Source organism: Podarcis raffonei, chromosome 17 (assembly GCF_027172205.1).
Source record: "Podarcis raffonei isolate rPodRaf1 chromosome 17, rPodRaf1.pri, whole genome shotgun sequence".
In the NCBI taxonomy this organism is placed as follows: domain Eukaryota; kingdom Metazoa; phylum Chordata; class Lepidosauria; order Squamata; family Lacertidae; genus Podarcis; species Podarcis raffonei.
The window spans coordinates 41,723,354-41,750,662 of NC_070618.1; the positions used below are offsets into that span (position 1 = coordinate 41,723,354).

The following is a 27,309-nucleotide window of genomic DNA, read 5'->3' on the forward strand; positions in this document are numbered from 1 at the left end:
ACGCTGATCCACGTGGCAATTCCCGGACCGTCCGCGGGCCAGATCCAGAAGGGGGCTGGATCTGGCCCCCGCGCCTTAGCTTGCCGACCTATGCTCTAAACAGCCTCAACTACGTATACCTCAAGGAGCGCCTCCACCCCCATCCAGGACATGGGGGTCCAGCTCTGAGGGCCTTCTCGGGGCTCCCTTATTGTGAGAGGTGAAGCTACAGGGAAGCATGCAGAGCCTTCTCAGTGGTTGCACCTGTGCTGTGGAATGCCAAGATGTCAAGGAGATAAACAACTATACAACTTTCCGTAGACATCTGAAGGCAGCTCTGTGTCAGGATGTTTTTAATGTTTTATATTTAGTTTTGTGTTCATATTATCTTGGAAACTGCCCAGAGTGGCTGGGGCAACCCCCAATGAGTGGGGAATAAATAATAATAATTTCTTTATTTATAAATTTATATCCTGCCTTCTCTCACAAAGGAGGAAAACAACAATTAAAAAAAAATCTTTTAAAACACAATATGGATTCAGACTGGCATATATCTCAACTAAAAAGGCTTGTTGAAAGACAAATGTTTCCAGTAGGCACTTCACAAGCTCTGATGTTCAGCCTGTGCCTGCAAATTCCCTTTGACCCAGCTGAGTCTTTACCTGCCCAATTGCTGATTACACCCATGACAACACCAGGTGTCAGGCTGCTGGGTGTGGTATGACTGAAGGTGCCTTGCAGGCCAGGTGAGGAGATCTGGCTGCCTTGATGAGGTCCGTGGGCCAGAAGTGCCATACTACTGCACCAAGTTAGATTGCTATGCTGCTAGCTTGCAGCAGAGCAATCTAGTCAGTATATTTATGGAGTGTATTGTTTAGCATATTTATGCTTAATGGATTACAATGGTCAGCAAATAGGAGCTAATAGTGGGGAGCAATCTGCTGCATGAAAATCCATTCTTGTCAAAAGAAGCTCTCCCCTGATAACAATTTCTGCAGGAAAGATAAGTAAAGCACTAGTGTTATAAAAAATAAAAATTGTAGTAGCACCTTATAGACCAACTAAGTTTGTTCTGGTATAAGCTTTTGTGTGCATGCACACTTCTTCAGATACTCTGAAGCAGAAGTCACCAGACCCTTATCTGGTGGGGTGGGGTTTTTCTCAGAAGGGTAGTAGGAGATGGGTGATTAGCTCAATGGGTATTGAGTCACTATTGTTAACCTATACTTAACATAGACAACATCTCTCTTTCTCTCTCTCTCTCTCTCTCTCTCTCTCTCTCTCTCTCTCACACACACACACACACACAGGCAGCTTAGGGACATTCTAGCCTGTTGTTGCACCAACTCAGCAACCTCTAAGCCTCTAAGGCAAACTAAGGCCCAGGGGCCAGATCTGGCCTAATCGCCTTCTTAATCCAGCCGTGGATGGTCTGGGAATCAGCGTGTTTTTACATGAGTAGAATGTTAGAATGTGTCCTTTTATTTAAAATGCATCTCTGGGGCATTGTGGGGAATAGGAATTTGTTCATTTCCCCCCCCCCAAAAAAAAATATAGTCCGGCCCACCAGAAGGTCTGAGGGACAGTGGACCGGTCCCCTGCTGAAAAAGTTTGCTGACCCCTGGTCTAAGCCCTCACTGTAGAAAGAGGTGTAGACTTGGACACCCCGGCCAAGTCTACATCCATCAGCTATAAAAACTCAAGACTCTGGACATATTACTTCTTAGAGATCTGTGGTAATGAAGGCCCTGAACCTTGCCTTCCTCTGCCTACTCATTTTAGCATCCGAGTCCAAAAAGTATCTAAAATGCGAGCTGCAAGATGAATTAATAAGACGAGGACTGGATGGTTACCACGACATTGGAGTAGGACACTGTGAGTTATTTAGGTGCTTGACTCCCTTTAGCTTCTTTGAATTAATTTAGGTCCAATTTAACTGCCACCTGCTATGGTTTTGTTAAAGGCTTTTTATGGATTGAGTTTGTTGTAATTCATTATTTTCTTGATGTTTAGAGTGTCCTTTAAAATGTTTATGATTTCTCTGACATTGTTTAATATTTGCAGATGTGCCACTTTTTCAAAATGGGCCCATAGAAACAAAATTGGGCATTGAGAACATTTTCAAAAAAAATTCAAAAAATGTCCTGTTATTTTCAGAATTGTGATTTTTACTTCTTGGGGTGGGAGTGTAACAGAGCAAAACAGTTCTGGTACTATGTGGTAAAAGAGATAAAAAAGAGAGTTTTCAGGTTCTACCATTGTGGTTTGTTTATTAAGTGTTATTAAAGGTGAACATCCTCAAATATGTGTTTCAGATTGTGCATTTATGCAGTTTTGCAAAGGTCTCTATTGAGAAAAACCTGCAAACAGTTGAATCTGATGGGAGGAATTCAGTGCAGATTGCTCTATCAGTTCTTTCTACTTGCCTGCAAGGGTTGTTGTTATTGTTTTCCCCCAGAAAATTTTGGGGGGGCATGGGAAGCCCAGATATGCTAGGGAAAGTCCTTGCTCAGGCATTCGCTGGTGGGACTACTCCATCAAATCTGCCCTCATTAAATTAACAATCATTCTAAAAAATAGAGAAAATTATCATGAGGAATTACATAAAGCATGGTAACAGGTTACATAAAAAAGGAATTTGGAAGGGTTAAGAGTAGATTATTTATTCCTTTAAAATTGTGATCAATTTGTGAGGAAGCTCCGTTGGTGTAAATAATCAAGTTTTCTGGTTTTTCTGTGGCATTTATAAAAATAATAAACAAATAGCATCATTAGCATATCTATTTTGTATGTATATGTGTTTTATGCTAAAGAAAAATATTATGAAAAACAAACCTTTCACCTGCGCTAGGTGAAAGACTGAATCTTGAATGGTTAATGCCAAATTTGAGAATGGTTAATGGTTAGGGCTGCCATACATCCTGGATTTCCCGGACATATACGGGATTCCGCTCCTGAAAATGGTGTCCAGGGGAAATTTTCAGAACTTGGCAAAATGTCCGGGGAACATTTCTTTCTCAGCACAGGGCTGGCTCCCGCCAGCCGCTTCCCTTCCTGGTATGTTCTCTCCCTCTCTCCCTTCCATCCTCATGCCAGCCACCTGATGAAGATGTGCGTTGGTGGTGGTGGGTTGTCTGGGTTTTGGCTCTTTGGAATATGGCAACTCTGTAATGGTAACATTCTGTAATGTAATTAGCTGAAATATTGAGTCATATAATATGAAATTTCCTGTTTTGAAGTTTTGCACTTGATACGTAGGAAACAAAAAAGCATTCTACCTTTCTAATCTGTGCTTTCCTCCCAGGGTTGTGTTTGGTCCTGTTCGCAAGTCAGTTTGACACGCAACACTATGAGTACACAGATGGCCATCCATACTATGGAATATTTTATTTGAGTGGTCTGTTGTGGTGTGACAATGGAAAGCATCCCACAAAAAACCTATGCAGTATTGACTGTGAGAGTAAGTGGTGACTCTTTGCTTTTGCCTTTTGCAACTCAAGGAGAACTGTTTATTTCAGGGGTGGGAATCTGCTCCCTGGGGCCCTTCGTGGCCCACCAGGGTCTCCAGCTTGGCATGCGAAGCGATTTCCTCTGAAACAAGGTTGCAGAAGCCCCACACTGCTGTCACTTGCAAACTCCAGTCTTCGTTCTCCCCTCCCCATCAACAGCGGGGACCCGAGAAATAAGCAGTTTGTCAGCCCTATGTTCAGAGCTTCCCAGTGCACCAACTTTGGTCTGTTGAGGTGTGGTTCCCAAGTGGTAAACCCACACAAGGGATTTTGACCGGGGGGGGATATGCTTATGCAATATCATATGATGTCATATGACTGACAGATAAGTGTCACCCATCCATCAAATTTGGCTCATGGGCATGATCCTGATAAGGATCTGGCCTGTGGAGCCATAAAGGTTCTCCACAATGTGGCAGAGCTTAAGCCTGAATGCTAGCAACATACTTTGGTTCGCAAGCTGTGGCTTAATTATGCCTGCTCAATTATGAGTGTCAGGCACTCTTTGCATGCTCAGTGGCACCCCTTTTTTGTTATTTATATCTTTCAGGACTGAGTCTTGGTATTTGAAAAGGGGTTTTGTGGAGGAGACTTAGGGAACTTTGGCTCAAATACTTAATCCCTCCCCATTATTACTGCAGTTTCTTGTTCTTTGCAATGTGACTAATGTAAGGTTGCCATATTTCAGAAAGTAAAATCCGGACACAAAAGTTGTTGAGGTTCTTTTTTTGGGGGGGCCAAGTTGTTGAGCTTAGACTCGTGCCTAGACTCGTTCACATCATTAAAACCATTGATCACAATGAAGCCTTCAAAAGATAAAAAGAGGCATTTTTCAAAGACCAAGCAGAGCTTTGACAGAATCACTTGCAGCAGTGACAGGAGACACTATGGGAGTCACTAGGAAACTATTTGGATCCATCTGTTTTGGGGGGGCAAACCAATTTAATGGGTCCTTCATTCCTGAAGATTTTTCTGAGGCCAAGTAAGTCTCAGTCCCATCAGGGGTGAAGGACCCATTAATGGAGCAGGAGCAGGAGTAACTTGATGCAGACTCATGATTGAGACAATCAGGTGGGCTGAAGCAGCTGCCTTGGGCAGTGGAATCCAACAGGACATTGCCCTGCTGTGGTTGTGGCTTCCAGTGAGATAGAGATGACACAAATGTTGAAGTCTCTCAGAACCATGAGCCTGAGGGATTTCAGCACTGCTGCTGAGACTACCTTAGCTACCTCAGGAAGGCAGATGGTAGGTAGCAAGGTGGAGAATACACCAACAGAAGCCCCTATTCTATCCTGATTTGTCCTTCAATGCCAACTTCAATAACTTTCCTGGCAGAGTTTCTGGATGACAATATCGCAGATGATGTTGAGTGTGCAAAGAAAGTTTCTGCAAGCAAGAATGGGATGTTAGCTTGGTAAGTGGCATCAGCTCACCAGTGTCTAAGAATGAAAATATAAATGACAATATCATATAATCAAATCGAGCACAAACTTTTCTGTTTTACAAGGCAGAGAAAAGAGAACTGCTTTCAGCCCCATACTCTTTTGTTTATTAAGTACATTTCAAGAGTCCTTTACAATAGAACAGTCTATTATGATAAATGGTGGAAGAAATAATGCAAGACAAAATGAAGAACTAGTTGATCACCATGATGGTCTGCTCAGCTAGTACATATTCTTTAAGATTCTGCTTAAAGAGTTTAGGGGTGGCTGTTGTTGTTTTTCCTTGTGGGGAACAGCAGAGTATCTGTAAATGGGTGCATGGATATCATCCAATGGTGCAAATTCAGAATAAAATTAGAAACATGATGTAATAATGAAAGAGAACAGTGTGAAGCTCGTTCTACACTTTGGTGCTTTTTTAGAAAACAAAAAAAACTCCAGTTGGGAGCCTCCAGTTGACAGGCCTAATTAGACACCCTGCCCGCCCCCAGGCCTCTCCATTTGTCTTAAGAGGCCATTTGTCCCAAGTCATGCCCATCTGTTCATCTCTTGATACCATAAATAGAAATATGACATCAGTTGTGGGACATGTAAAGCCACTGCCTTATTTTTAAAAGGAAGACCCTGGAGCTCTCAATTCTTCCTTTTCGGCCTCTGCTGAACTTGGTGCCAAATCCCAAGCACCTTGCAGTGCTGGAATAATTTTTGAATTCAAAATGCATCTGCAAAGAAAGAATCTTTTTTTGAAACTGTGGCTGAAATTTAATATCACCTGATATAATTGTTGTGAGATAATGCCGAGGCCTTGTGCCTTCCCCCAGTGCAGCATCGCCCGGGATTCTTCACTCCGGTCTCCCGTCACACTGATGGGACATGAGCACACAACCAGCAGAATCCAAAATAGAAGCGTTAGCCTTGAGGTGTAACATCTAATCCTAATTTATTGCAACGAAATCAAACATAACAGTTCAAAGTAAACATGGCTCCTCTTTCTCTCTCTTCCTCGGAGAGAACACTGAAACAAAACATCACTGTGAGAGAACAAACAGATCTCCCTTTCTGTTATATAGCTCTAACAATCAGCAGCTGAAATGCATTACATACAGACATGTGCTCTGACAAGTGATCCCTATCTGTAGCGTAGGGAGGGGTGAAATCCTAACAATTATGTGACATCAGGTGATTGACAGGTGTGGTTCTGTCCAAAGTCACCCTTGTAGGGGTGACCATTTCTGGATCTGGTCCTCCAGCTGGTAACATAGATTATTAAGGCAAATGCCAACTGCCCCAACCTGTCTCTCATAAATGTTGTTTCTTTCTCTCTTCTCTTTTAGGAAGCCCTTTGAAGAATACTGCCTACATCCTATGCCTTCCATACTCTATTGGGAATGCAATAAGCCTTGAAATACAGGCATCCATTTATTATTACCGTATTTTCACCACAAGCTGTTCTGATTGGATAGGGTAGTTAGTGGTACTACATCCTGCATCAGCTAACTGATGAAGGCGGCAGGCCTAAAACCGGAGGACCATTTGATCAAATGACAGGATAATCTTCAAAATTAACAAACACCTTTTTTTTTTTTTAAAGAGAATCTTCCTGAAACCCTCAACTTGGATGAATCCTATAAACGTGTCTCAATTGATTCCATTCAGACAAAGATTATATGAAAATATTACATCAGAATCAAGTCAATATAGATAGCATCGAGTACTCTTCTGAACTTGGGAAAAAAACCATTGGGATGGATCCAGGTTAGGTTAGTTACACTTACTTCCCACTGAAATAAATGTGACTTCAGTAAGCCATGACTGTAAGTCTTGCACTGATTTCAATGTGACTGTTTCAGCTAGGTTAGCTGGGGGCAGCTCTGCATAAGCGGGTTCCACTCCAGCCTCCCCTTCTGCAGACACAGGCCAGGACCACAGAGCAGGGCCTTTACCTGTTTGTTTTACCCAGGACAATGGTGCAAGGTTCCTTTCTCTCTGCTGCCCATCCCATGTGATTCCCTAGGTCAGGTTTCCTCAAACTCAGCCCTCCAGATGTTTTGAGACTACAATTCCCATCATCCCTGACCTGACCCCTGTCCTTCTAGCTAGGGATCATGGTAGTTGTTGAATAGTGGGTAGACATGGCAGACGACACAGCGATTTCTCCAAAGCAGCTCTTTATTTTGTAAGCTGGAACAGAAAACTGAACAGCAAACAGCTCAGCCGGCCTGCTTTTATAGGCAGCCAGCTATCAACATTGTAGCAACAACAACCCAGGGTTTCCCGCCTAAAATAACTGACGTGGACCTGAGTGAAAACTATCTACAGTATCCCCCTGCTGGCCCAGGGTGAGAACTTCAGTACATAACACCCCTCCCCACCGAGATAAGGCGTTAGTTACAATCGTAATGGTTACCTTATATACAGCACTACACGTAATGGTTCAATTAGGCACAAAAGCATATCGGTTACATTTCCCATACTTAGACCAACAGTGATACATGTCCAACAACATAGTCCTTTAAATAAGTTGGGCGCTTGGAAACTCTGCCAGACCGCCGGGGACTGGTAGCCAAGTCCGGGGGGCCACACAATTCTTGCTGAGGCTGTGGTGCGACCCTAGGTGGCATTGAAACCAAATCCCCTGGATCCGCTGCTGTGGGTGGAGCCTCCGCAAGTGGAGTGGTCTGAGTCTGTGGTAAGTCTGGCAGACCCTCTGAAGCGGCTTGGTTCGGCTCCATGCTGGCAGTTTGCGAGGGAGGTGTAGGTGGAGCCTCGCCATCTGTAAGTGTCTCTCCTGGAGCCACAAGCGCAGTTGGGGGCACCCCGGTAGTGTCCAAGTCCCCAACCCTGCGCCTAAGCTGGTCTATGTGCTGGCGCCACAAGCGTCCGTCTTCGAGTGCCACCTGGTACGAGCGAGGTCCAGTGACTCCCACTACTGTGGCTGGCACCCAAGGAATGTCCCCCACATAGTTCCGGGCAAAGACCTGGTTTCCTGGAACAAATGACCGTGGCGCGTTGGCACAGCCTGGGGGTTCGGCCATGGCAAAGTCCGGGTGCAGCCGGTCAAGCGGTGACCTGAGGCGGCGGCCCATAAGCAGTTCAGCAGGACTCCGCCCTGTGGCTGCATGAGGGGTGATGTGTTGCACGAACAAGTATTCAGCGACCCGCTCGTGCCAGTCTCCCGGTCCAGGCGCGCCAGTGCCTCTTTTGCCAAGCGCACCATTCTCTCCACTCAGTGGACCTGAGTGAAAACTATCTACAGTATCCCCCTGCTGGCCCAGGGTGAGAACTTCAGTACATAACAGTAGTTGTAGGCCAAAAACATCTGGAGGGCCGTGTTTGAGGAAGCCTGCCCTAGGTTCTGAATTGTCTGAGGGTAGTCAGCCTCTGAGTAAGATGAACTCACATCTTCTATGATTTCATGCCATCTAGTTTCTGCTATGGCTTCCAGCCAGGAAAAACAGGTTACTGCCTCAACTATCTTTACCTCTTGCTTGGTCCACAGCCAACCTGCAACAGCCTCCACACACTGCAGCCAGGCACCAATTCCTTTTTCTTCCTGCCTCCTCCTTAGCCTTTACAGCATCATCTTTCCCTGACTAAATTCTATATTTATAATCTTCACCTCTCATCTGCACCTCAATCCCCTCTTACCCCTCCCTCTGTTGATTGCCTTGTCCTCTGCCCCTGTCCCAGCCCCATTCTAGTGTAGTACCTTCAGATTCTCTTATTTACAGTCTGCAAGATGCTAAATGTGACTAACAGTCAAATCCAGTGCTCCCATTCTGCTTGCAAAATGGCTTTTGGTTGAATATGTCAATTCCTACTTGTAGGTTTATTTGGTTATTGTACCTGAAATATACTTGGAGCCCTGCAGTGATTTCATGCTCCTTATTGCAGCTTGTAAAACAGTGATTGATTCCCCGCCCCAAAACCTCAGGCTTTTATATACATTCTTTACACAATGAGTCCTGGCTGATTGGCTGATTCTGCTTCCCTCCTGGAGCAGGCTAATCAGTTGTTGCATTCTAGGATCCTACTTGCCAAGTTTAGTACATAACAATACCTTTTTAGATAATCTGTAAATGGTTCTGATTCCTCCCTCAGCTGTCTCTCCCTGGTCTCTAGTTTTTGTTGTTATGCTAGCCAATTCTATTTTGTTGTCATGATAACCAATTCAAAAGAGGCAAAAGAGGATGATGTTGTTGTTGTTTAATCGTTTAGTCGTTTCCGACTCTTCGTGACCCCATGGACCAGAGCACGCCAGGCACTCCTGTCTTCCACTGCCTCCCGCAGTTTGGTCAAACTCATGCTGGTAGCTTGAACACTGTCCAACCATCTCGTCCTCTGTTGTCCCCTTCTCCTTGTGCCCTCCATCTTTCCCAACATCAGAGGTTTTTCTAGGGAGTCTTCTCTTCTCATGAGGTGGCCAAAGTCTTGGAGCCTCAGCTTCAGGATCTGTGCTTCCAGTGAGCACTCAGGGCTGATTTCCTTAAGAATGGATGCGTTTGATCTTCTTGCAGTCCATGGGACTCTCAAGAGTCTCCTCCAGCACCATAATTCAAAAGCATCAATTCTCAAGGGCAAATTTGGATTTTTCAAGAATGACACAAGACATAGGTTCTTGTGGAGATGCATTTCAGCCTTTTGAGGTGGGAAGAACTTTGGGACACCATGTTCCCCCAAATAGTAATTTTGGTGAAGAGATCTGATATAATCTAAACATAGTTGTACCTAGAAGCCATTCTGTGGGCGGCAAGTGGGGAAACAAATGTTCTTTGCCTTGTGAAGGCTGGCATCTGGGGATTCTCCTCGACCTGGCTTTGAACACTGATATCTAGATAATGGCCATGTCCAAAAGTGCCTTGGATGTCCCAGCTAAGCCTCTTCTAAGTAGATCTAGCCATGGTGATAAACACTTTAGTACCGGGAGGTTTTTAACGATGTAAGCCACCCAGAGTGGCTGGGGAAACCCAGCCAGATAAATAACAAATAACAAATAACAAATTTTATTACATCATGATCTATATATTAATTACAGGGTCTTTGAAACTTGTCCAGAAACCCCAGTTGATTGACAGTATCTTCACGGATTTGTCATCTGTTTTCATGCAGGGGTGGGGAACCTATGGCCCTCCAGATGTTGTGGGACTGCAATCAGCCCCAGCAATCATGGCCAGTCATCAGGGATGATGGGAGCTATAGCCCTCCAAACATCTGGAGAACCATAGATCCCTCATCCCTGTTCTAAGTGATGCTGGGAAAATTATAAGCACACAATATTCTGAGCAAAATTGTGAGGGGAATAATGGCTGTGATCTTAGCAACAAAATATTGGAAACAAAATTATTGTTCTGTGACAAGTTTATGAATAAAGAATTGTAACATAAAAATACAAGAAGTGACCAAGAATCAAGAGTTATCAGTCTGGATACCTCAGCTGGTTAGAGTATGGTGCTGATAATGCCAAAGTTACAGGTTTGATCTCTATATGGGACATCTGCATATACCTGCACTGCAGATGATCCTCAATTCTATGTATGTTTCAGTGTCTGTTAAAGACCTAACATTTTACAATTGGTCTACTGTAATCATCAACTGTAACTGATTTAAAAAAAACATATGAAAACAAGAAGTATTGACCATCATTTATGAACCTTTATGTGTAATGGGTTCTCTTTCTTTTTCTTCAGCAGTTGTTGGAACCATTCACTCATTGGGAAAAACATTACACACCGTAAAGCAATTATGGTGATTGCTTCCACACCACAGTGCTTCTCATAGAGTGGCCTAAAAGCGCAAGGGGTGGTGGAGAGAAAGAGCTGGTGAGCAACACATTAAGATTCTTTTTGTGCACATGTACACATGTACATTCTCAAAAAAACACAGACTCTTGATAAAACCATTTGTACAATCATATCAAGTTTGCTTCTCTGAATCCTAAACTTTTGATAAAAGTAACACAGTGCTTATATGTAAACAGTTTATTGTATTTCTCCTTGTCAGCCAGTAATCACTCAGGGCTGGAAAGACACGTCATGGTCCACCCTAGATAACTGGTTCAAGAAACAGGTAGGTAGCCGTGTTGGACTGACACAGTCAAAATTAATAATAATAATAATAATAATAATAATAATAATAATAGCTGAAGAAGTGTGCATGCACACGAAAGATACCCAGAACAAACATAGTTGGTCTTTAAGGTGCCACTGGACAATTTTTAATTTTTTTTATTTGGTTCAAGAAAGTTATGTTCATCCCTATCTCAGAGAAACTGGGAGAAATCATCAGGGGGGTTGGGCTGGGTGTTCATCGGTACACAGATGAAACCCACCTCTACCTCTCCTTTAAATCGGAACCAGTGAAGGCAGTGAAGGTCCTGTGTGAGTGACTGGAGGGAGAGGGGATGGGCAGGTGTGGAGGACTCCCTAGTCCTGAATGGAGTAACTGTGCCCCTGAAGGACCAGATGCGACCAGTCATTTTGGACTCACAGCTGTCCGTGGAGGCACAGGTCAATTCTGCGTCCAGGGCAGCTGTCTACCAACTCCATCTGGTACCCCGGCTGAGACCCTCCCTGCCTACGCCCTGTCTTGACAGAGTGGTGCATGTTCTGGTTATCTCCCGCTTGGACTACTCCAATGCGCTCTATGTGGGGTTACCTTGGAAACTACAACTAATCCAGAATGAGGCAACTGGTGACTGGGAGTGACCACTGCAACCATATAGCACCAGTCCTAAAGGATCTTCACTGGCTCCCATTACGTTTCCAAGCACAATTTGAAGTGTTGGTGCTGACCTTTAAAGCTCTAAATGGCCTCAGCCCTGTATACCTGAAGGAGCATCTCCACCCCCATCACTTAGCCTAGGTCCTCCTCCAAGGGTCTTTTGGCGGTTCCCTCATTGCGAGAAGCAAAGTTACAGGGAACCAGACAGAGGGTAGTTGCACCCACCCTGTGGAACGCCCTCCCATCAGATGTCAAGGAGGTAAAGAACTAAACAACTTTTAGAAGACATCTGAAGGCTTCCTGTATCAGGAAGTTTTTAATTTTTTACCTTTTTTGTATTTTTCTGGAAGCCACGCAGAGCGGCTGGGGAAACCCAGCCAGATGGGCAGTGTATTATTAATTATTAATTATTAATTATTATTATTATTATTATTATTATTATTATTATTATTATTATTATTTACCTGCAATCTTCATGTCACGTCAGTCAATCAAATGTTTATAACAGTCAACAAGCCATTAACAGCAGGGGAGCTGTCTTGGGCCTCAGGTTATAGATGTGATGTAACACGTGTGTCCCGGCCTCGGAACCTGACCTCCAGTGCCACCGGAAGTCAGGTTCCAAGAGTTCGAAAGACCTCTGAAAGCATCTCCCAGGTCTCACAAGACATGACTTCTGGTGATTTGCGAGGCACCGGAAGTTGTGGTTGGAGCCCTGTGGTGTGGGTGCCAAGCACCCACAACAAACTTTTTGTGAGTGCTCGGGCACCCAAAGCCCCCTATAGTTGGTGCCCCTGATTACCAGGTAACACTAATTGCTACATTTCCATTCAGGAGTGGGGCTTCTGCCAGCTGAGATGGCCAAAGGCTACGTCCTGCTGGGTTGCTAGGTCACATGCCTGTGCTGAATGAAATTTGAAATAGTGGTAAGTATCAGGCTCACCAGGATCCACAGCAAGACCCACAAGCTGCAATCCACAGCTTGTGGGATTAGGCACATAGCTAGCGGGTTGGGCAAAAACACAGGATGCAGTCCACAGTCTGGGCACACAGAGACAGTCAGAAGATGTTGCTTCAGCTGCTCTTGCAGCCTCATACTGAGACATAGAATCATAGCACTGTAGAATTGGAAGGGACCCCCAGGCTGGAACCTCATTGCAGAGCTCAGCTAAAGCCCAGGTTGATGCAGAAAACCCTCATTGTGAGGAGGCCCTACTCAGAGTAGCCCTTTACTGCATCTGAGCACTTCTCTTGAGTAAGATAGTCTCAGCCTGCCTCTTGAACCACCATTGCTCCCAGGGACTCAGGGGTTGTTCTGTTTCCACTCCAGAGAGGCATGAGGCAAAGTGAGGAGATCACCTCAGGCAGCAGGGTCCACAAGGGCAGCAGATCCCAAGGTAAATCTTTATTTTCCCCTTGTTCTTGATGTAGATCTTCACTTACCCCTTCTTCAGAGCCAGGGAGGGGAGGGTCAATTTGTGGTTCACCTCAGGTGCCAATATGTATTGGACTGGCCCTGACAGAGCAACCTCTCTGCAACTAGGAACCATCGCCAATCTCTTCCAAGAGTCCTGACACCTCCTCAACTGTTGTTTTGGACTGTTCCTGAGTGCTGCCAGTTTCTGAGAGCTTGAGAGCATCTTTGGCCACATCCTCCTTGGAAGACGAGTTATATAACGTGGGCATGACAACCTACCTCACTCTTTTTTGGTACTCACCCTGTTTTGGTACTCAGCCTGTATCAGCTCAGGGGGTGAAACCTTGGCTGAGGTGTCTGAATCAAGGGTGGATGACTTACAGCAATATATCTCCAGCTGAGCTGGGATGTGGGACTTCAGACAGCAGGACTTCAGGTACTTTTTAGCTCCTTGGTTTTTTCTTATTAAAACATTCTTACATGCAGGGAAGCTGATGCAATTACTCACCATTCAGAGAACTGTTTTGAATTGACTATCTCCTTGTCTCCAATAATTTTCTTCACACACTCGGTGTCATCTTTAATATCCTCATCTAGGAACTCTGTAGAGGATGTTAATAAAAGCAAGTCAAGGAAGAACAAATCCTGGTCCAGGTAGACTTCCTGGATCTTTGATTCTGGAGGCTGTGTATATGTGGAATGTGAGCTTTACTCTTTCCAGTTAGCTTTCCATGTTTGAGGAACTGTTGGATGTGATAGGTGGTAATGCTCCATAGCAAATATGAATATAACTCTTTCGTGTTGCAATATATATATTTAAGTGAGCAATTCTACATGTAAGAAGCTGATGTTAAGCAAGCTGGTGTAAAGTATCAGATCTAAACTCTAGGTAATTATAGAATTGTAGGGTTGGAAGAGACCACGAGGGTCATCTAGTCCAACCACCTGCAAAACCTTTTGCCCAAAGTGGGGCTAGAACCCAAAACCCTGAGATTAAGAGTCATGCTGAACCATCTGAATCAGGAGCAGGGCTACCACTTGCTGAGCCAGCCTAAGCCTGGCAGAGGAGAAACAAGCCTTCAAAACAGACTTTAGAGTTACCCTTCCCGCCACCTTAACTAACACCAAGTTGCCAGGTCCCATGGTAGAGCTGAACAGGCTTAGGATTCAGCTAAAGTCCCCTCTGGTCCTGCCCCCACCACATCCCCAGAATGCCCCTTTTTCAGGGCTTACTCTGTCTTAAGATCTGCCAAATTTGGCTAAGCTGGCTGCATCGTGGCTGTGGAAAATATGCTGTAGTATCTCCAGCTGGGCCAAGGACAGGGAGCCCAGCTGCACTGGGAATTTCCCAGCTCTGCCAGAGATCCATTGGCTCCTAACTGTGCTCATCCTGGTGTATCTTATAGGATTGTTCCTCTAATAGCTGCTGCAAAAGCAACTGCAATTTTGCAAAGGATAATAAATATTTGAAGTAAGAAACTACTTTGAGCATCTATAAAAGATATGAATAAGCTTATTTGTTCTTTCCAAATATCTCTTCATAGTATTATGTTTCAGTGTTATGCTCAGGGGTATTATGATTTGTTGAAACATGTTCCAAATCTGTGATGAAGATAGAAGAACCTGAGCCTAAAACCTCCACTAGGCATCTTCAATTCAGTATCAGGTTGTAACACTACCTTGTGGTTATTTAGTGTTCATAGTGTAAAAGCTTCCAGGTTGTCTCAGAGTCTAAGCCTTTGGCCCAAGCAAGCCTAGTATGTGGGCACAACAGTCACAAATGCCAAGTGTGAATCTGATTAACAATTCTCCAGTTTAAACTGGGAGACAGACAGCATGTTCTCCCTCTAATTCATTTCCTGGTGCGTGCATGGATATGGCCAGTCCATAAGAACATAAGACAAGCCTGCTGGATCAGGCCAATGGCCCATCTTCACAGTGGCCAACCAGAGGCCTGTGGGAAACTCTTAATCAAGTCCCCTTTAGGGAAAGTTTTTCACCCAGAGGTTTCTTGTTCCTGTCTGCCCAAATGGAGGAGGCTCTCTCAACACTGCGGAGAGATGCAGATGAAGAAGAAGGGAATGAAAGGGGTTAAATCAGGCATGTCCAAAGTCCGTTTCGGGGGCCTAATCCAGCCCACTGGTTGGTTTAATCTGGCCCCTGTGGCAGTTTATTTCCTGGGGTAAAATTGTAAAAAACCTCAAAAACTCCAACCCTAAAAAAGCTCAACAACTTCAAAGGTTGGGGCCCTTCACGTCATCAAATCTGGCCCTCTTTGAAAAAAATCCCAGGGCATGGAAATCCCAGGGCATGGGAGGAACAGACTTCATCCACAGATCACCTTGATGCCTGGCTCCTGCTCCTGCATGCAATATGGGGGCAGACTGAGGCACTGGGTGCAAAAGCTTTTCGCCTGACGCAAACCCCCATGCTGCTATTCGGAAGCAGAGGTTCTCCTATTAATTGGATTTTAATTGGCATAAAGTAAGGCATACACCAGAGGAGACGCCATCAAATGCAAGTTTTAAAGATATACAAGTGAGGATGGATTATTGTATTGAGTAATATTGAGATTAAAAGAACAGCTGAAGCTGTGTGTGGTTTAAAGTGATGGAAGTGGGGGGAGTTCTATTGTTTGAATGAATCATCTTGTGAAATCAGAGCTGATCCCCACCCACCCCTCAAAAACAATGGAAAAAGAAAAGAGACCAAGAGGAGTTGAGATACAGCCTTAGAGGAAGGACATTGGCCAGAAAATGCCGTCATAAAGATGAAAGGAATTTGGTGGCTGTGGACAAACAGAGGCTTTAAGGATGGTGGTGAATCAAAAGGAAAGAGCTGCCAGACTACCTGCAGCTATGCTTGAAACAGGCTGAGGAGGAAATGGCAAAGCTTCAAGACTGATCAGCGGGAAGGAGTAGACTGCTGTAGACTGCTGTTTGTCTGGAGAAGCCAAGCAGTATGGGAGCATTGTGGGATGGAGCTAAACTGAGAAACCTCAAGAAACTCTGGGATTATAGCTCCACCCAAGAGCAGCAGACGAACCTCAAGGACGGGGCAGCAAACAAAGCCAAGGGTACAAACAGTTGGACATATTAGACTGGCACATGCTGACTGAAAAGAAAAAAGTCAGAGCTCCTCACTTGAAATTCTTTGAAAAGTTAAATAACATAATAACAGGAACAGAAATCTTTAAGAATGCAGCTGCTATCTAAGTGATTATAATATCAATTGGAATGTAATTAGAAGCTAATAAGAATATGAATTGCAGTAATATAATGCACTATGGAGCACGGCAAACCACTTTAATTAAATTGAGTTTGTTTGGAGGTTCTAGCAGAGGAGCACAGCTATCGTATACCCTTGACCGAAAAACGGTACACTCCTTCTATCTGGGATGGTCATCCTCTTCCACTGAGCGCGCAACTTCGGAAGGGACACACATGGAGCGGTGAGAGAGGAAGGGGACACCTGCCTAGCCAGCCAGATCAGTCGAATCAACCCTGGCAATCAATGGGGTGACAGATGTCGCAACCAGATCGCCTGTCTGAATTGTGCATTGCTTTGTAACGATTTGTTGGGTCTCTGGACCGTAATAAAGATTGATTGGTTGATTAAATCGCATTACATAATTTGGAATTAATTGGAATTAATTTGGAATCAATTGGTATTTGTATAATTTGTATAATTGGATTAATATAGGGAAACTAATAAAATAACATATGAAAGAAAAAGGAAGAGCCACCCAGATGATAAAGGAGTCTGAAAGCCTTCCACACAAAGAGAGGGGAAGGAAGCAAGGAAGGATCATGGGGAACTGGAATTAATGGACCTAACTTAGTCATATTAATTAATTTCAACTGGCTGTGAGTGTCTGGAGGTGGTTGGAGGATAGATGGTGGTTAAGAGATTGAGGCTGAATCCTGGCAAATACTATTTTGAGGGGATAGGGCCCGCAGACTGTCTTGCCAGAGTGGTCCATGCTCCCACTTGGACTTCTGTAAGGCTACATATGAAGGTGACTTGGAAACTAAAACCAATCCAAAATTTGGCAGCTAAAGGGTCTTCACTGGCTCACGTTTCAGAGCACAATTCAAAGTGCTGGTACTGAACTTTAAAGCCCTCAACAGTGTTGCCCTGTATACCCGAAGGAGCGTCTCCAACCCCCTCGTTCAGCCCAGACACGGAAGTCTTTTGGCGGTTCCCTAACTATGGGAAGTGATGTTACAGGGAACCAGGCAGAGGGCCTTCTCGGTAGTGGCACCTGCCAGATGTCAAATAGATAAATAATTATACAACTCTTAGAAGACATCTGAAGGCAGCCCTGTATTGGGAAGTTTTTGATGTTTGATCGTGTTTTTATATGCATTGGAAGCCACCCAGAGTGGGTGGGGTATAAATATTATTAAAATAGTATTAGTAAAGCTAGTTAGTAAAGCTAATCTGTCTCCTGAGAAATCTCTATGTGGGACAAGAAGCTACAGTTAGAACTGGGTATGGAACAACTGATTGGTTCAAAATTGAGAAAGGAGTACGGCAAGGCTGTATATTGTCTCCCTGCTTATTTAACTTATATGCAGAATTCATAGAATTTGAATCTTCAGATAAAGAAAAGAAAAGAGGGGTGGTATTGTATGTTAAAAATAAGATTGAAGCCAAACAAATCTTTAAGGATGATGAAGATTCAAATTCAATTTGAATCTTCAGATAAAGAAAAGAAAAGAGGGGTGGTATTGTATGTTAAAAATAAGATTGAAGCCAAACAAATCTTTAAGGATGATGAGGGAAGGATGATTGCGATTCGAATCAATTGGCAAGGAGAAAATCTGGTCGTAGTGGGGTTCTATGCACCAAATGGTAACAAAACTGGATTCTTCAAAAACCTAGAAGAGAAATTACTCGAGTACATGGATCAGAAAATTATTTTAATGGGTGATATGAACGGGGTGGTTTCCTTAGAAATGGATAGACGGAGAGAAGGAGCAAGCAAAGAAGGGAAATTACCAAAATCTTTTTTTTCAATGGTAAAAAATTGTAACCTGATAGATATCTGGCGGTTTAGACACCCGTTGGATAAACAATTCACTTTCTATTCGGAACCAAATCAGTCGATGTCACGGTTAGATCAGGTCTGGATTTCAAGTGAATTGACACCAAGAACCAAACAAATAGAAATTAGACCCAAAGTAATTTCAGACCATAATCCGATTGAATTTGAGTTGGAGAGTTTTGAGAAAAGAACTTTTAGATGGAGATTAAAAGAATATCTTTTAGAGGATCAAAAAATTGTAGAAAATGCACAGAAGAAGCTAATAGATTATTTTGCTGATAATTGTAATAAAGGAACAAAGAGTAAAGTGGTTTGGGACGCGAGCAAGGCCGTAATAAGAGGTTACTTCATCCAGCAGAATGCAATTAAAAACAGGAATAAAGAGAGAGGAAAAGAGGAAATTTTAAAGCAGATAATGGACAATGAACAAAAACTAATTAAGAAACCTAACTGTCGGAAAATAAAAGAAAAGATCAAAATCTTACAAGCCCAGTTTGCCACAATAATAAACAGAGAGGTGGAATGGAATATTAAAAGATTAAGACAAAGGAACTTTGAATTCTCAAACAAACCAGGCAAGTGGCTTGCGTGGCAAATTAAAAAAAGGAAAGAACAGAGCACAATAAATAAAATTACAGTAGAGGGAGAAGAAATAAGCGATCCAAAAGGAATCAGGAAAGAATTTTTGGACTACTATAGAAGCCTTTACAAAAACAAGGAGAAAAACAATTTGAGGAGAATAGAGAGATTTCTGAAGGATAAAAGGGTGCAGAAAATCCCAACAGATAAAAAACAACAATTGAACGCTCCTATTGAAACAGAAGAGATAGTAGAAGTAATCAAAGAATTGAAGAGAGGAAAAGCCCCAGGACCTGATGGATTCACTGCGGGTTATTACAAAGAGATGAAATCTATCTTGGTGAACCCATTGAAGGAGGTTGTGAGAGAAGAAGAAATTCCGGAAACATGGAAAGAGGCATATGTTATATTTATTCCAAAACAAGATGCAGATCCAACCCAAGTCAAAAATTATAGACCGATTTCACTGCTGAATATAGATTATAAAATCTTTGCAGGAGTTCTGGCGAGGAGGATGAAGATTTTATTATCAGAAATTATCCACAAAGATCAAGCGGGTTTCCTTCCTGGCAGGCAGATGAGAGATAATATAAGGAACATAATTAATATGTTGGAATATCTGTCTGCCAGGTACGACAAACAAGCTATAATGATGTTTGTGGACGCAGAGAAAGCATTCGATAATGTGGCATGGGACTTTATGTTGAAAAATTTGGAATATATGGAAGTGGGCAAAGATTTTCTTAATGGGATAAAAGCAATTTATAGGGAGCAGAAAGCTAAATTGATCATAAATAATGTAATAACAGAAGAAATAAAGATACAGAAAGGAACGAGACAGGGTTGCCCACTCTCCCCACTTCTATTTATAACGGTGCTAGAAGTCCTTCTGAATTCAATTAGGCAAAACAAAAAAATAAAAGGAGTAACAATCGGTCATAATGAGTATAAAATTAAAGCATTCGCAGACGACTTGGTAATAATGACTGAAGATCCCATAACTACAATTGAAGAAATCTTAAAGGAAATAGATCTGTTCGGAGATGTGGCAGGCTTCAAACTAAATAAGAGGAAAACGAAAATGATAGCTAAAAATATGGATCAGAGGGTAATAGAAACAATTCAACAACAGTCACAGATAGAGGTGGTTAAAAAAGTTAAATATCTTGGAATTTGGGTAACCCCTAAAAATATAGATTTATATAAGAATAATTATGAAACAGTGTGGAAAGAAATCAGAAAGGACCTAGAAGTGTGGGGAAGACTAAAACTGTCATTCTGGGGAAGGATTAACACAATTAAGATGAATGTGCTACCAAGGTTGTTGTTTCTATTTCAGACCATTCCAATAATTAAGGGGAATGGAGTCTTTAAGGAGTGGCAAAGGGTGCTCTCAAGATATATTTGGCAGGGCAAAAAACCGAGAATTCAATTTAAATTGTTAACAGATATAAGAGAAAGAGGAGGTTTTGCCCTGCCAGATTTGAAATTATACTATGAGGCATCATGTCTTTGCTGGCTGAAAGATTGGGTCAAGTTAGTGAACAATGAATTGCTAGATTTGGAGGGTTTCGACAACAGGTTCGGTTGGCACACCTACTTGTGGCACGGAAAAAGGAAAGTACATAAGGGATTCGAAAATCACATCTTTCGAGGTCCACTAATTGAAATATGGGAAAGGTACAAAAACCTGTTGGAGCCTAAAGTTCCACACTGGTTATCACCTCTTGAAGTGTTAAGTGTGAAAAAGATTAATATGAGAAGTAACTGGGTAACATACAGCCAATTATTAATTAAAGAAGGTGGGAAATGGAGATTGAAACCTTATGGGCAGGTTAAAGAACTAGTATTTGATTGCCTACAGTATTTCCAAATAAATGCAATGTTTAAAAAAGACAGCAAAGAAAGAGGATATGTGGATAAAGACTCTAAATTTCAGACGGAAATTGTAGACAATGATGTGAAAATTTTATCTAAAATGTATAAGATGTTGTTAGATTGGAATTTAGTAGATGAGGAAGTCAAGTCCGTTATGATTCACTGGGCTAGAGATGTGGGCCATAGTATACAATTTGAAGATTGGGAAAAACTGTGGAAAGATGGATTAAACTTTACAGCATGTACGACAATAAAAGAAAATGTCATGAAGATGTTTTATAGGTGGTATATAACACCTATAAAATTATCGAAAATGTACAAGGTTTGTAATAAGTGCTGGAAATGCAAAGACAAGGAAGGCTCCTTTTACCACATGTGGTGGGAGTGCAGAGAAGTGAAAGAATTCTGGGAAAAAATATATATTGAACTCAAGAAGATTCTAAAATATACGTGTCAGCGCTGCCCAAGGTCCCAGCTCACACAAGACCAACGCTGCTCCTTCCTCAAGTAAAAGAGTCTTTATTGAAGTTCAGTTTCATTTCCAGATGCACAGCGCGCAACGCTACGTCTATACCTTAGACCATCGAAGTTCCATCTGAATCTCCTCCCCCCTGACACCAGTTTAAGATTCTAGCCTTACTCCACCTCTTCCTCTGTTCCTTCCTTCTCTGGGCCCTCCTGCTAGTCGGAGTCTCAGCCCTCCTCGATTCTTCTGACGCTGAGTCCCCTGACTCTTCCCCCTCCCTCCTTCGGGCTTTAGGACCTGGCTCCCAATCTGGGTTTTCTGCTGTCCCGCGCTCCTCCACATTTGAACTTGGCGCGCGCGCGCAGCCTCCCACTTTCCTTCTGACCGTTACACTTGTGTCACTGCTCCCTCTTTCGGGGAGGCTAGCTGGACCTGGCCTTCCCTCCGTTTCCCCACTTCCCGATGGGGGCGTGTTTACCCCTGACTCATCTTCTCTCCCCGCTGGAGGAGAAGCTGGTCCTGACTCATGTGACTCTTCCCCCCCACTGTGCTCTGGTGGGGGAACTGGTCCTGATCCTCCGCTGCTCCCTTGGGAGTCCCCTCTGGTCCCTTGTTTATGGAGCGTCCCCCCTGGGACCCCCCTCGCCCTTACCATAGGCGCCCCCTTCTGGGAATCTTCTGATTCGCTGGAGAAGCTCATGGAATCTCTCGGGTCACTGTCATATTCCCCTACGCTCCCCTCTGATTCCTCTCCTCCGCTCTCTATTTGCTCTCTCCCCTGCTCTTCTGCTCCTGAGCCTCTGACAATACGTTTTTAAAGAAACCAGAAATCTTCCTATTGGGGATACTAGGGAACGAGATACAAAAGAAGGAATGTAAATTTGTGTACTACGCAGTTACAGCAGCAAGGGTAACGCTAGCCCAGAAGTGGAAACAGCAGGAAATACCATCGGTGGATGAGTGGAGAGCAAAATTATTAGATTACGCGGAGTTGGATAAATTGACAGGAAAGATTAGATATTTAAGAGACCAAAAGTTCATTAAGGATTGGGGAAAATATGTAGATTACCTGGAATATATAAGTGAGGGACAAACAACGTTAAGGGGATTTAAAGAAGCATTGTGAAAGACGAAGAGTTATTGACTAAAGGGAATAGAAGAGAGAGAGATATATACTGTCAATACAAGCTAGGAAATGCGTAATTTTAATTATTACCACGAATGATTTACGGACAAGCTGAAGGAAGTCTTATAAGAGATGGAAATGTGAAATTTTTGATGTGAAATATGTAACGTGTATTTTTTTTCTCTTTTTTTTCTTCTTATTTTTTGTTTATCTTTTATTTGTAAATCAATAAAAAATTTAATCAGAAAAATATATATGCAGAATTCATCATGCGAAAAGCTAGGCTGGATGAATCCCAAGCCGGAATTAAGACCACTGGAAGAAATATCAACAACCTCAGATATACAGATGACACAACCTTGATGGCAGAAAGTGAGCAGGAATTAAAGAACCTTTAAATGAGGGTGAAAGAGGAGAGCGCAAAATATGGTCTGAAGCTCAACATCAAAAAAACTAAGATCATGGCCACTGGGCCCATCACCTCCTGGCAAATAGAAGGGGAAGAAATGGAGGCAGTGAGAGATTTTACTTTCTTGGGCTCCATGATCACTGCAGAGGGTGACAGCAGTCACAAAATTAAAAGACGCCTGCTCCTTGGGAGAAAGGCGATGGCAAACCTAGACAGCATCTTAAAAAGCAGAGACATCACCTTGCCAACAAAGGTCCGTATAGTTAAAGCCATGGTTTTCCCAGTAGTGATGTATGGAAGGGAGAGCTGGACCATAAAGAAGGCTGATCACCAAAGAATTGATGCTTTTGAATTATGGTGCTGGAGGAGACTCTTGAGACTGCAAGAAGATCAAATCTCTCCATTCTGAAGGAAATCAACCTTGAGTGCTCACTGGAAGGACAGATCCTGAAGCTGAGACTCCAATACTTTGGCCACTTCATGGGAAGAGAAGACTCCCTGGAAAAGACCCTGATGTTGGGAAAGATGGAGGGCACAAGGAGAAGGGGACGACAGAGGACGAGATGGTTGGACAGTGTTCTCGAAGCTACAAACATGAGTCTGACCAAATTGCGGGAGGCAGTGGAAGACAGGAGTGCCTGGCGTGCTCTGGTCCATGGGGTCACAAAGACTCGGACACGACTAAACGACTAAACAACAACAACAACAAAAGCTAATGAGTCCCACCAGCACAACCGGCTTCCCCCTGTGTGCTCCCGAATTGGCTTGAAGAGATCATTAGAAACCCCAGGACAATGCATGAGGTTAGGAGAAGGGGAATCATTCCTCCTGGCAAGCTGAAATGCATGCACTGATGGAACAGTTGCACTATGTTAAATTCCTCCCATGGGGTCCATTCTGGTTACATTCCAACTAGCTTAAGCCTTTAACACTTCTTAATAATAAGAAATAACCTGGTGATCTTGAGTCACACATGGGAAAGGTTTATAAGGAGTCACTTACTATCGCAGGCAATGCTGCATTTGTTCTTCGAGGCTTGCTTCCCATTACTGCACCATTTGGCACCATTCAGTCGGAATAATCCATAGTATGGATGGTCGCCTTCACTTGTAAAGTAGTTGGTAGTCAAGTTACTTGCAAATGTAGCCAAACAGACAACTGGTTATAGAAGCATGGTATAAAAATCAGAAATGTGGAATATATTTTAAATAATAAAACCAGCTCCAAAACATTGATATAGGATGGGATTTTAAAAATAACTCCAATTTCAGCTCCAGATTCAGTTTAAAAGCTTTAAAATAATTGATATTAACAATTCTGCCTTAACATATGTGACTCATTCAATCTTTCTTGTTCTAACATTATAAAATAGCAAGTAGTATATATCATTTTATTCTATTTGGTTTATATTCTGCCTTTCAAAGGGCTCACAGGGTGACTATAAACATTTCTAACAACTTCTAAAACTTTTCAAATGTCGTGATGCCTCCTTTGAATCTTGCTAGTTGACAATTCACAGTTTTGAGAGCTAGCAATTCAAAATTCTGCATTTCCTGTTGTAACCTTGTAAAATAATAGGGAGTACACACCACAACATTTCTAACGGCTTTTAAGACTTTACTACGATATCTCATGGTTCTTGCAAGTTCTATAGGTTATTAGTTTCCAATTTCCAATTTCACCACACTATTTGAAAAAGGATCGTGTTAATAAGGATAATTACTTTTAAACAAAAAAAGATATGCATGACAATGCATGACACACACTTTCTTTAGAAAAGCGAAACGGGAGGAAACTGAAATCACATACTGCAAAATGCATCTAAGTTAATCATACCAGTAGGGTGGAAGTTGTATACCCCATGAACTCACATTGATGTAAACCAGTCCATGTAGAGGAGTCCATTCCATAACTTCTCAGTAGATAAAACAGTTCACAGGCATCAAACACTTTGGTCTCATGGCCTACAATGAGCAGGTAGAATACGGAAAGGAGAAAGGCCTTCATTGCTGCTGATCTTTGCAGAACAGTGTGTCCTCCAGAGCCCAGGTTTTATAGTCCCTGGCTGTAGGCTGTCCATTCCATCTGCAAGTGTTCTTCTTCTTGTGCCATCTCATTGGAACATCAAAATCTGCCTTATATGGAGTCAGGTGCATGGGCCCATCCAGCTCAGTACTGCTTACAGTGACTGGCAGTGGCTCTCCAGGGTTGCAGACAGGGGTCTCTCCCAGTCCTTCCTGGAGATGCTGGGGATTGAATCTGGGCCCTTTGGCATGCAAGGCAGATGCCCTGATGCTGAGCTATATGGCCCGCTCTTATAGGGCAGCTAATGGCTGTAGCAACAGCCTAGCCTTTCCCACATTACCTGGAGCCAATTCCACTTCTAAAAACTGTTAAAGGAAGCACTGGGTTTACAGCTGCCATCAGACCCGTGCCTACACCCACCTTCAAAATACTCATGCAACTGGTCCTACAGGTCTGGGAAACTTAGCTGAGCCTCGTTCCAAAATAGCTGTACATGGGCATTCAATGCATATGTACTATTGTGTGTGACAGTGAGTGGGAAGCAGACATGATATATTTTCTGAGGGACACCACAAGGCAAACCTGGTGTTCATTTCAGCAATGGTAGTATGATGCCTTTCTTGATGCCTTTTGGCATCAAGAAAGAATCTATTTCTTATCTGGAAGCATTTAATCTTCAACCCTCTGCTTGATGTCACTCACAGGAGCCACCTCCTGGGGGCTGAGGGTTATTTGCCCCCAATAAAAAATTCTGAGTGGGCCAGCCACCCCTCAAGCTAATAGACATTGCCATTCAAATGGTGTGCATGCACCACACCATGTGAATCATTATTTTATTTAAGATGGTACCCCTGGTGTCACTCAAATATAGTAATTTTACATATTTACTTCAGTGTTTTGAAAATATTTGTATTCTGCTTTCTGCTTAGCAGGCTTTGAAAGCAGTTGGCAACAACAGCAATTAAAAATGACAAACATAATTTTTAAAAATCAAAAAATCACAGCCAATATATATAAAAATTACATAGCAGTAACCAACAAGGAGAATGTCACAACAAAATAGAGCTAGCCCTCTTCCCAAATTCCTTCAGAAATGGGATACTGTTTGCACCTTCTCTGGCTCCACCTAACTTCCTTGCTGCCACTTTTTTCAGTTCCTGCACACCTGGTCTCCTCGTGAGTAACACTGCTACCATTTACGGGAAGGGAAAGGGGCAAATTGGCAGAGAAGTTGGGGCTGTGCAGGTGTGCAGTAGATGCCATCTGGTGCTCCTGCCTGCATATCTGCACAGTTCCAACCTCCCTACTGCCTTCCTCCTCTCCCTCCGGGCTGTTTTCCCTTTTTCTAGTTGAAACTTCTGAGCACTTCTGATGCTGCTGGACTACAGTCAGGGATATGTGAACATGCCAACATTCCTTTGCATACTCATCCTTTATTTTAAATTCTGATGCAATTGATTTACTTGTGCAAGTATTTCTTCCATTTCATTGTCCACAGAAATATATGCATCTTCTTTTTTTACAAATAGCGTACACATAGCTGAGCCATCAAAAAATATTTACATGCTGTTACCTTCCCTGAATGCTGCTTTTCAGTTGTAGCAAAAATAATGAGTCTTGCGGTACCTTAAAGACAAAACCATCTATTTCACTATCTTGATTTCTCAGTCCAGTAGAAGCATGTCATGTTCTCTCACTTCCTTCACGTAGGCATCAGGGAAGGACAGTTTAGCACTCTGTGGACATTTTTCACCTACTATCTTGGATTGTAGAAATTCTTCTGGGCATATTATACATTTGACAGGCATGTTCCTCCACTCAGTGTGATGCCACATGTGTGATTAAGCCCACCTTTTATTGGAATGTTTTAACTGTGTATTTTACAAAGAAACTGGTCGTGTGTGCATCTGCTGAAATAACTCTCAAGCTAATTTATTTTTAAATGTATTTGCCGTAAACATGAATTTGTATTTGACAGCTTGAAATCCCCCCTTTTTCGTGCCAATGTATTTCTGCCATAAGGGATGTGGGTGGTGCTGTAAACCACTGAGCCCAGGGATTCCCGATCAGAAGGTTGGCGGTTCGAATCCCTGCGAGCGACAGGGTGAGCTCCCGTTGCTCGGTCCCAGCTCCTGCCAACCTAACAGTTCGAAAGCACGCCCCCCCCAAAAAAGTGCAAGTAGATAAATAGGTGCTGCTCCAGTGGGAAGGTAAACAGCGTTTGCATCTGCTGCTCTGGTTTCACTAGAAGTGGCTTAGTCATCCTGGCCACATGACCCAGATAAACTGTCTGCGGACAAAAGCCGGATCCCTCGGCCTGTAAAGTGAGATGAGCGCCACAACCCCGGAGTCGCCTGCAACTGGACTTAACTGTCAGGGGGTCCTTTACCTTTATTTCTGCCATGTGAAAAAAAAATTGGATGACTGATTGGTTCATTTACAAATTCACAGTACAAAAGGGAATGATTGAATAGATCAATCAATCTATTCAAGGTTGTGAATACAACAGAAACCTGGTGAAAAGAAGTGAACAATCCATGCAAACAGCTGATCAGAATTAACTGCCTTAAGAGGTCCAGTTTGGTGGAGTCATTTTTTATGACATTTTGGGGTGGTACTTTTGGCAGGCCAGCAGCTCACAGCTGCAGTGTACCATGAATGTAATCCTTCAACGCCCTTGGGAAATTGTAGTTCATGATACAGCAGCAG

The 27,309-nt window shown here is 43.0% G+C and overlaps 2 protein-coding genes across 2 annotated transcripts; one reads left to right on the forward strand and one right to left on the reverse strand.

Moving 5' to 3' along the window:
- Window positions 1-323: 323 nt before the first annotated feature.
- Window positions 324-6,733, forward strand: LOC128405119 (lysozyme C, milk isozyme-like). Its single transcript, XM_053371344.1, has 4 exons — window positions 324-1,854; window positions 3,284-3,439; window positions 4,824-4,902; window positions 6,265-6,733. The coding sequence occupies exons 1-4, from the start codon at window positions 1,719-1,721 to the stop codon at window positions 6,332-6,334; spliced, it is 441 nt and encodes a 146-aa protein (XP_053227319.1). The 5' UTR covers window positions 324-1,718; the 3' UTR covers window positions 6,335-6,733.
- Window positions 6,734-10,270: 3,537 nt separating this feature from the next.
- LOC128404973 (lysozyme C, milk isozyme-like) lies at window positions 10,271-27,091 on the reverse strand. Its single transcript, XM_053371107.1, has 4 exons — window positions 24,447-27,091; window positions 23,578-23,733; window positions 13,576-13,669; window positions 10,271-10,714 (listed from the first exon to the last, which is right to left on the reverse strand). Exons 1-4 carry the CDS (start codon window positions 24,580-24,582, stop codon window positions 10,570-10,572), a joined length of 531 nt encoding a protein of 176 aa, XP_053227082.1. The 5' UTR covers window positions 24,583-27,091; the 3' UTR covers window positions 10,271-10,569.
- Between the last annotated feature and the right edge of the window lie 218 nt (window positions 27,092-27,309).

Excerpts from the sequence above, each read along its gene's own strand:
- LOC128404973 (XM_053371107.1), bottom strand. The coding sequence starts at position 24,582 with ATGAAGGCCTTTCTCCTTTCCGTATTCTACCTGCTCATTGTAGGCCAT. Across the intron at positions 23,734-24,446 it reads ATGGACTGGTTTACATCAAT|TTGTCTGTTTGGCTACATTT; the intron begins GTGAGTTCATGG and ends TTCTATAACCAG. Across the intron at positions 10,715-13,575 it reads TCAAAACAGTTCTCTGAATG|GCCACTCTATGAGAAGCACT; the intron begins GTGAGTAATTGC and ends TTGCGCTTTTAG.
- LOC128405119 (XM_053371344.1), top strand. The coding sequence starts at position 1,719 with ATGAAGGCCCTGAACCTTGCCTTCCTCTGCCTACTCATTTTAGCATCC. Across the intron at positions 3,440-4,823 it reads ATGCAGTATTGACTGTGAGA|AGTTTCTGGATGACAATATC; the intron begins GTAAGTGGTGAC and ends CTTTCCTGGCAG. Across the intron at positions 4,903-6,264 it reads AAGAATGGGATGTTAGCTTG|GAAGCCCTTTGAAGAATACT; the intron begins GTAAGTGGCATC and ends CTTCTCTTTTAG.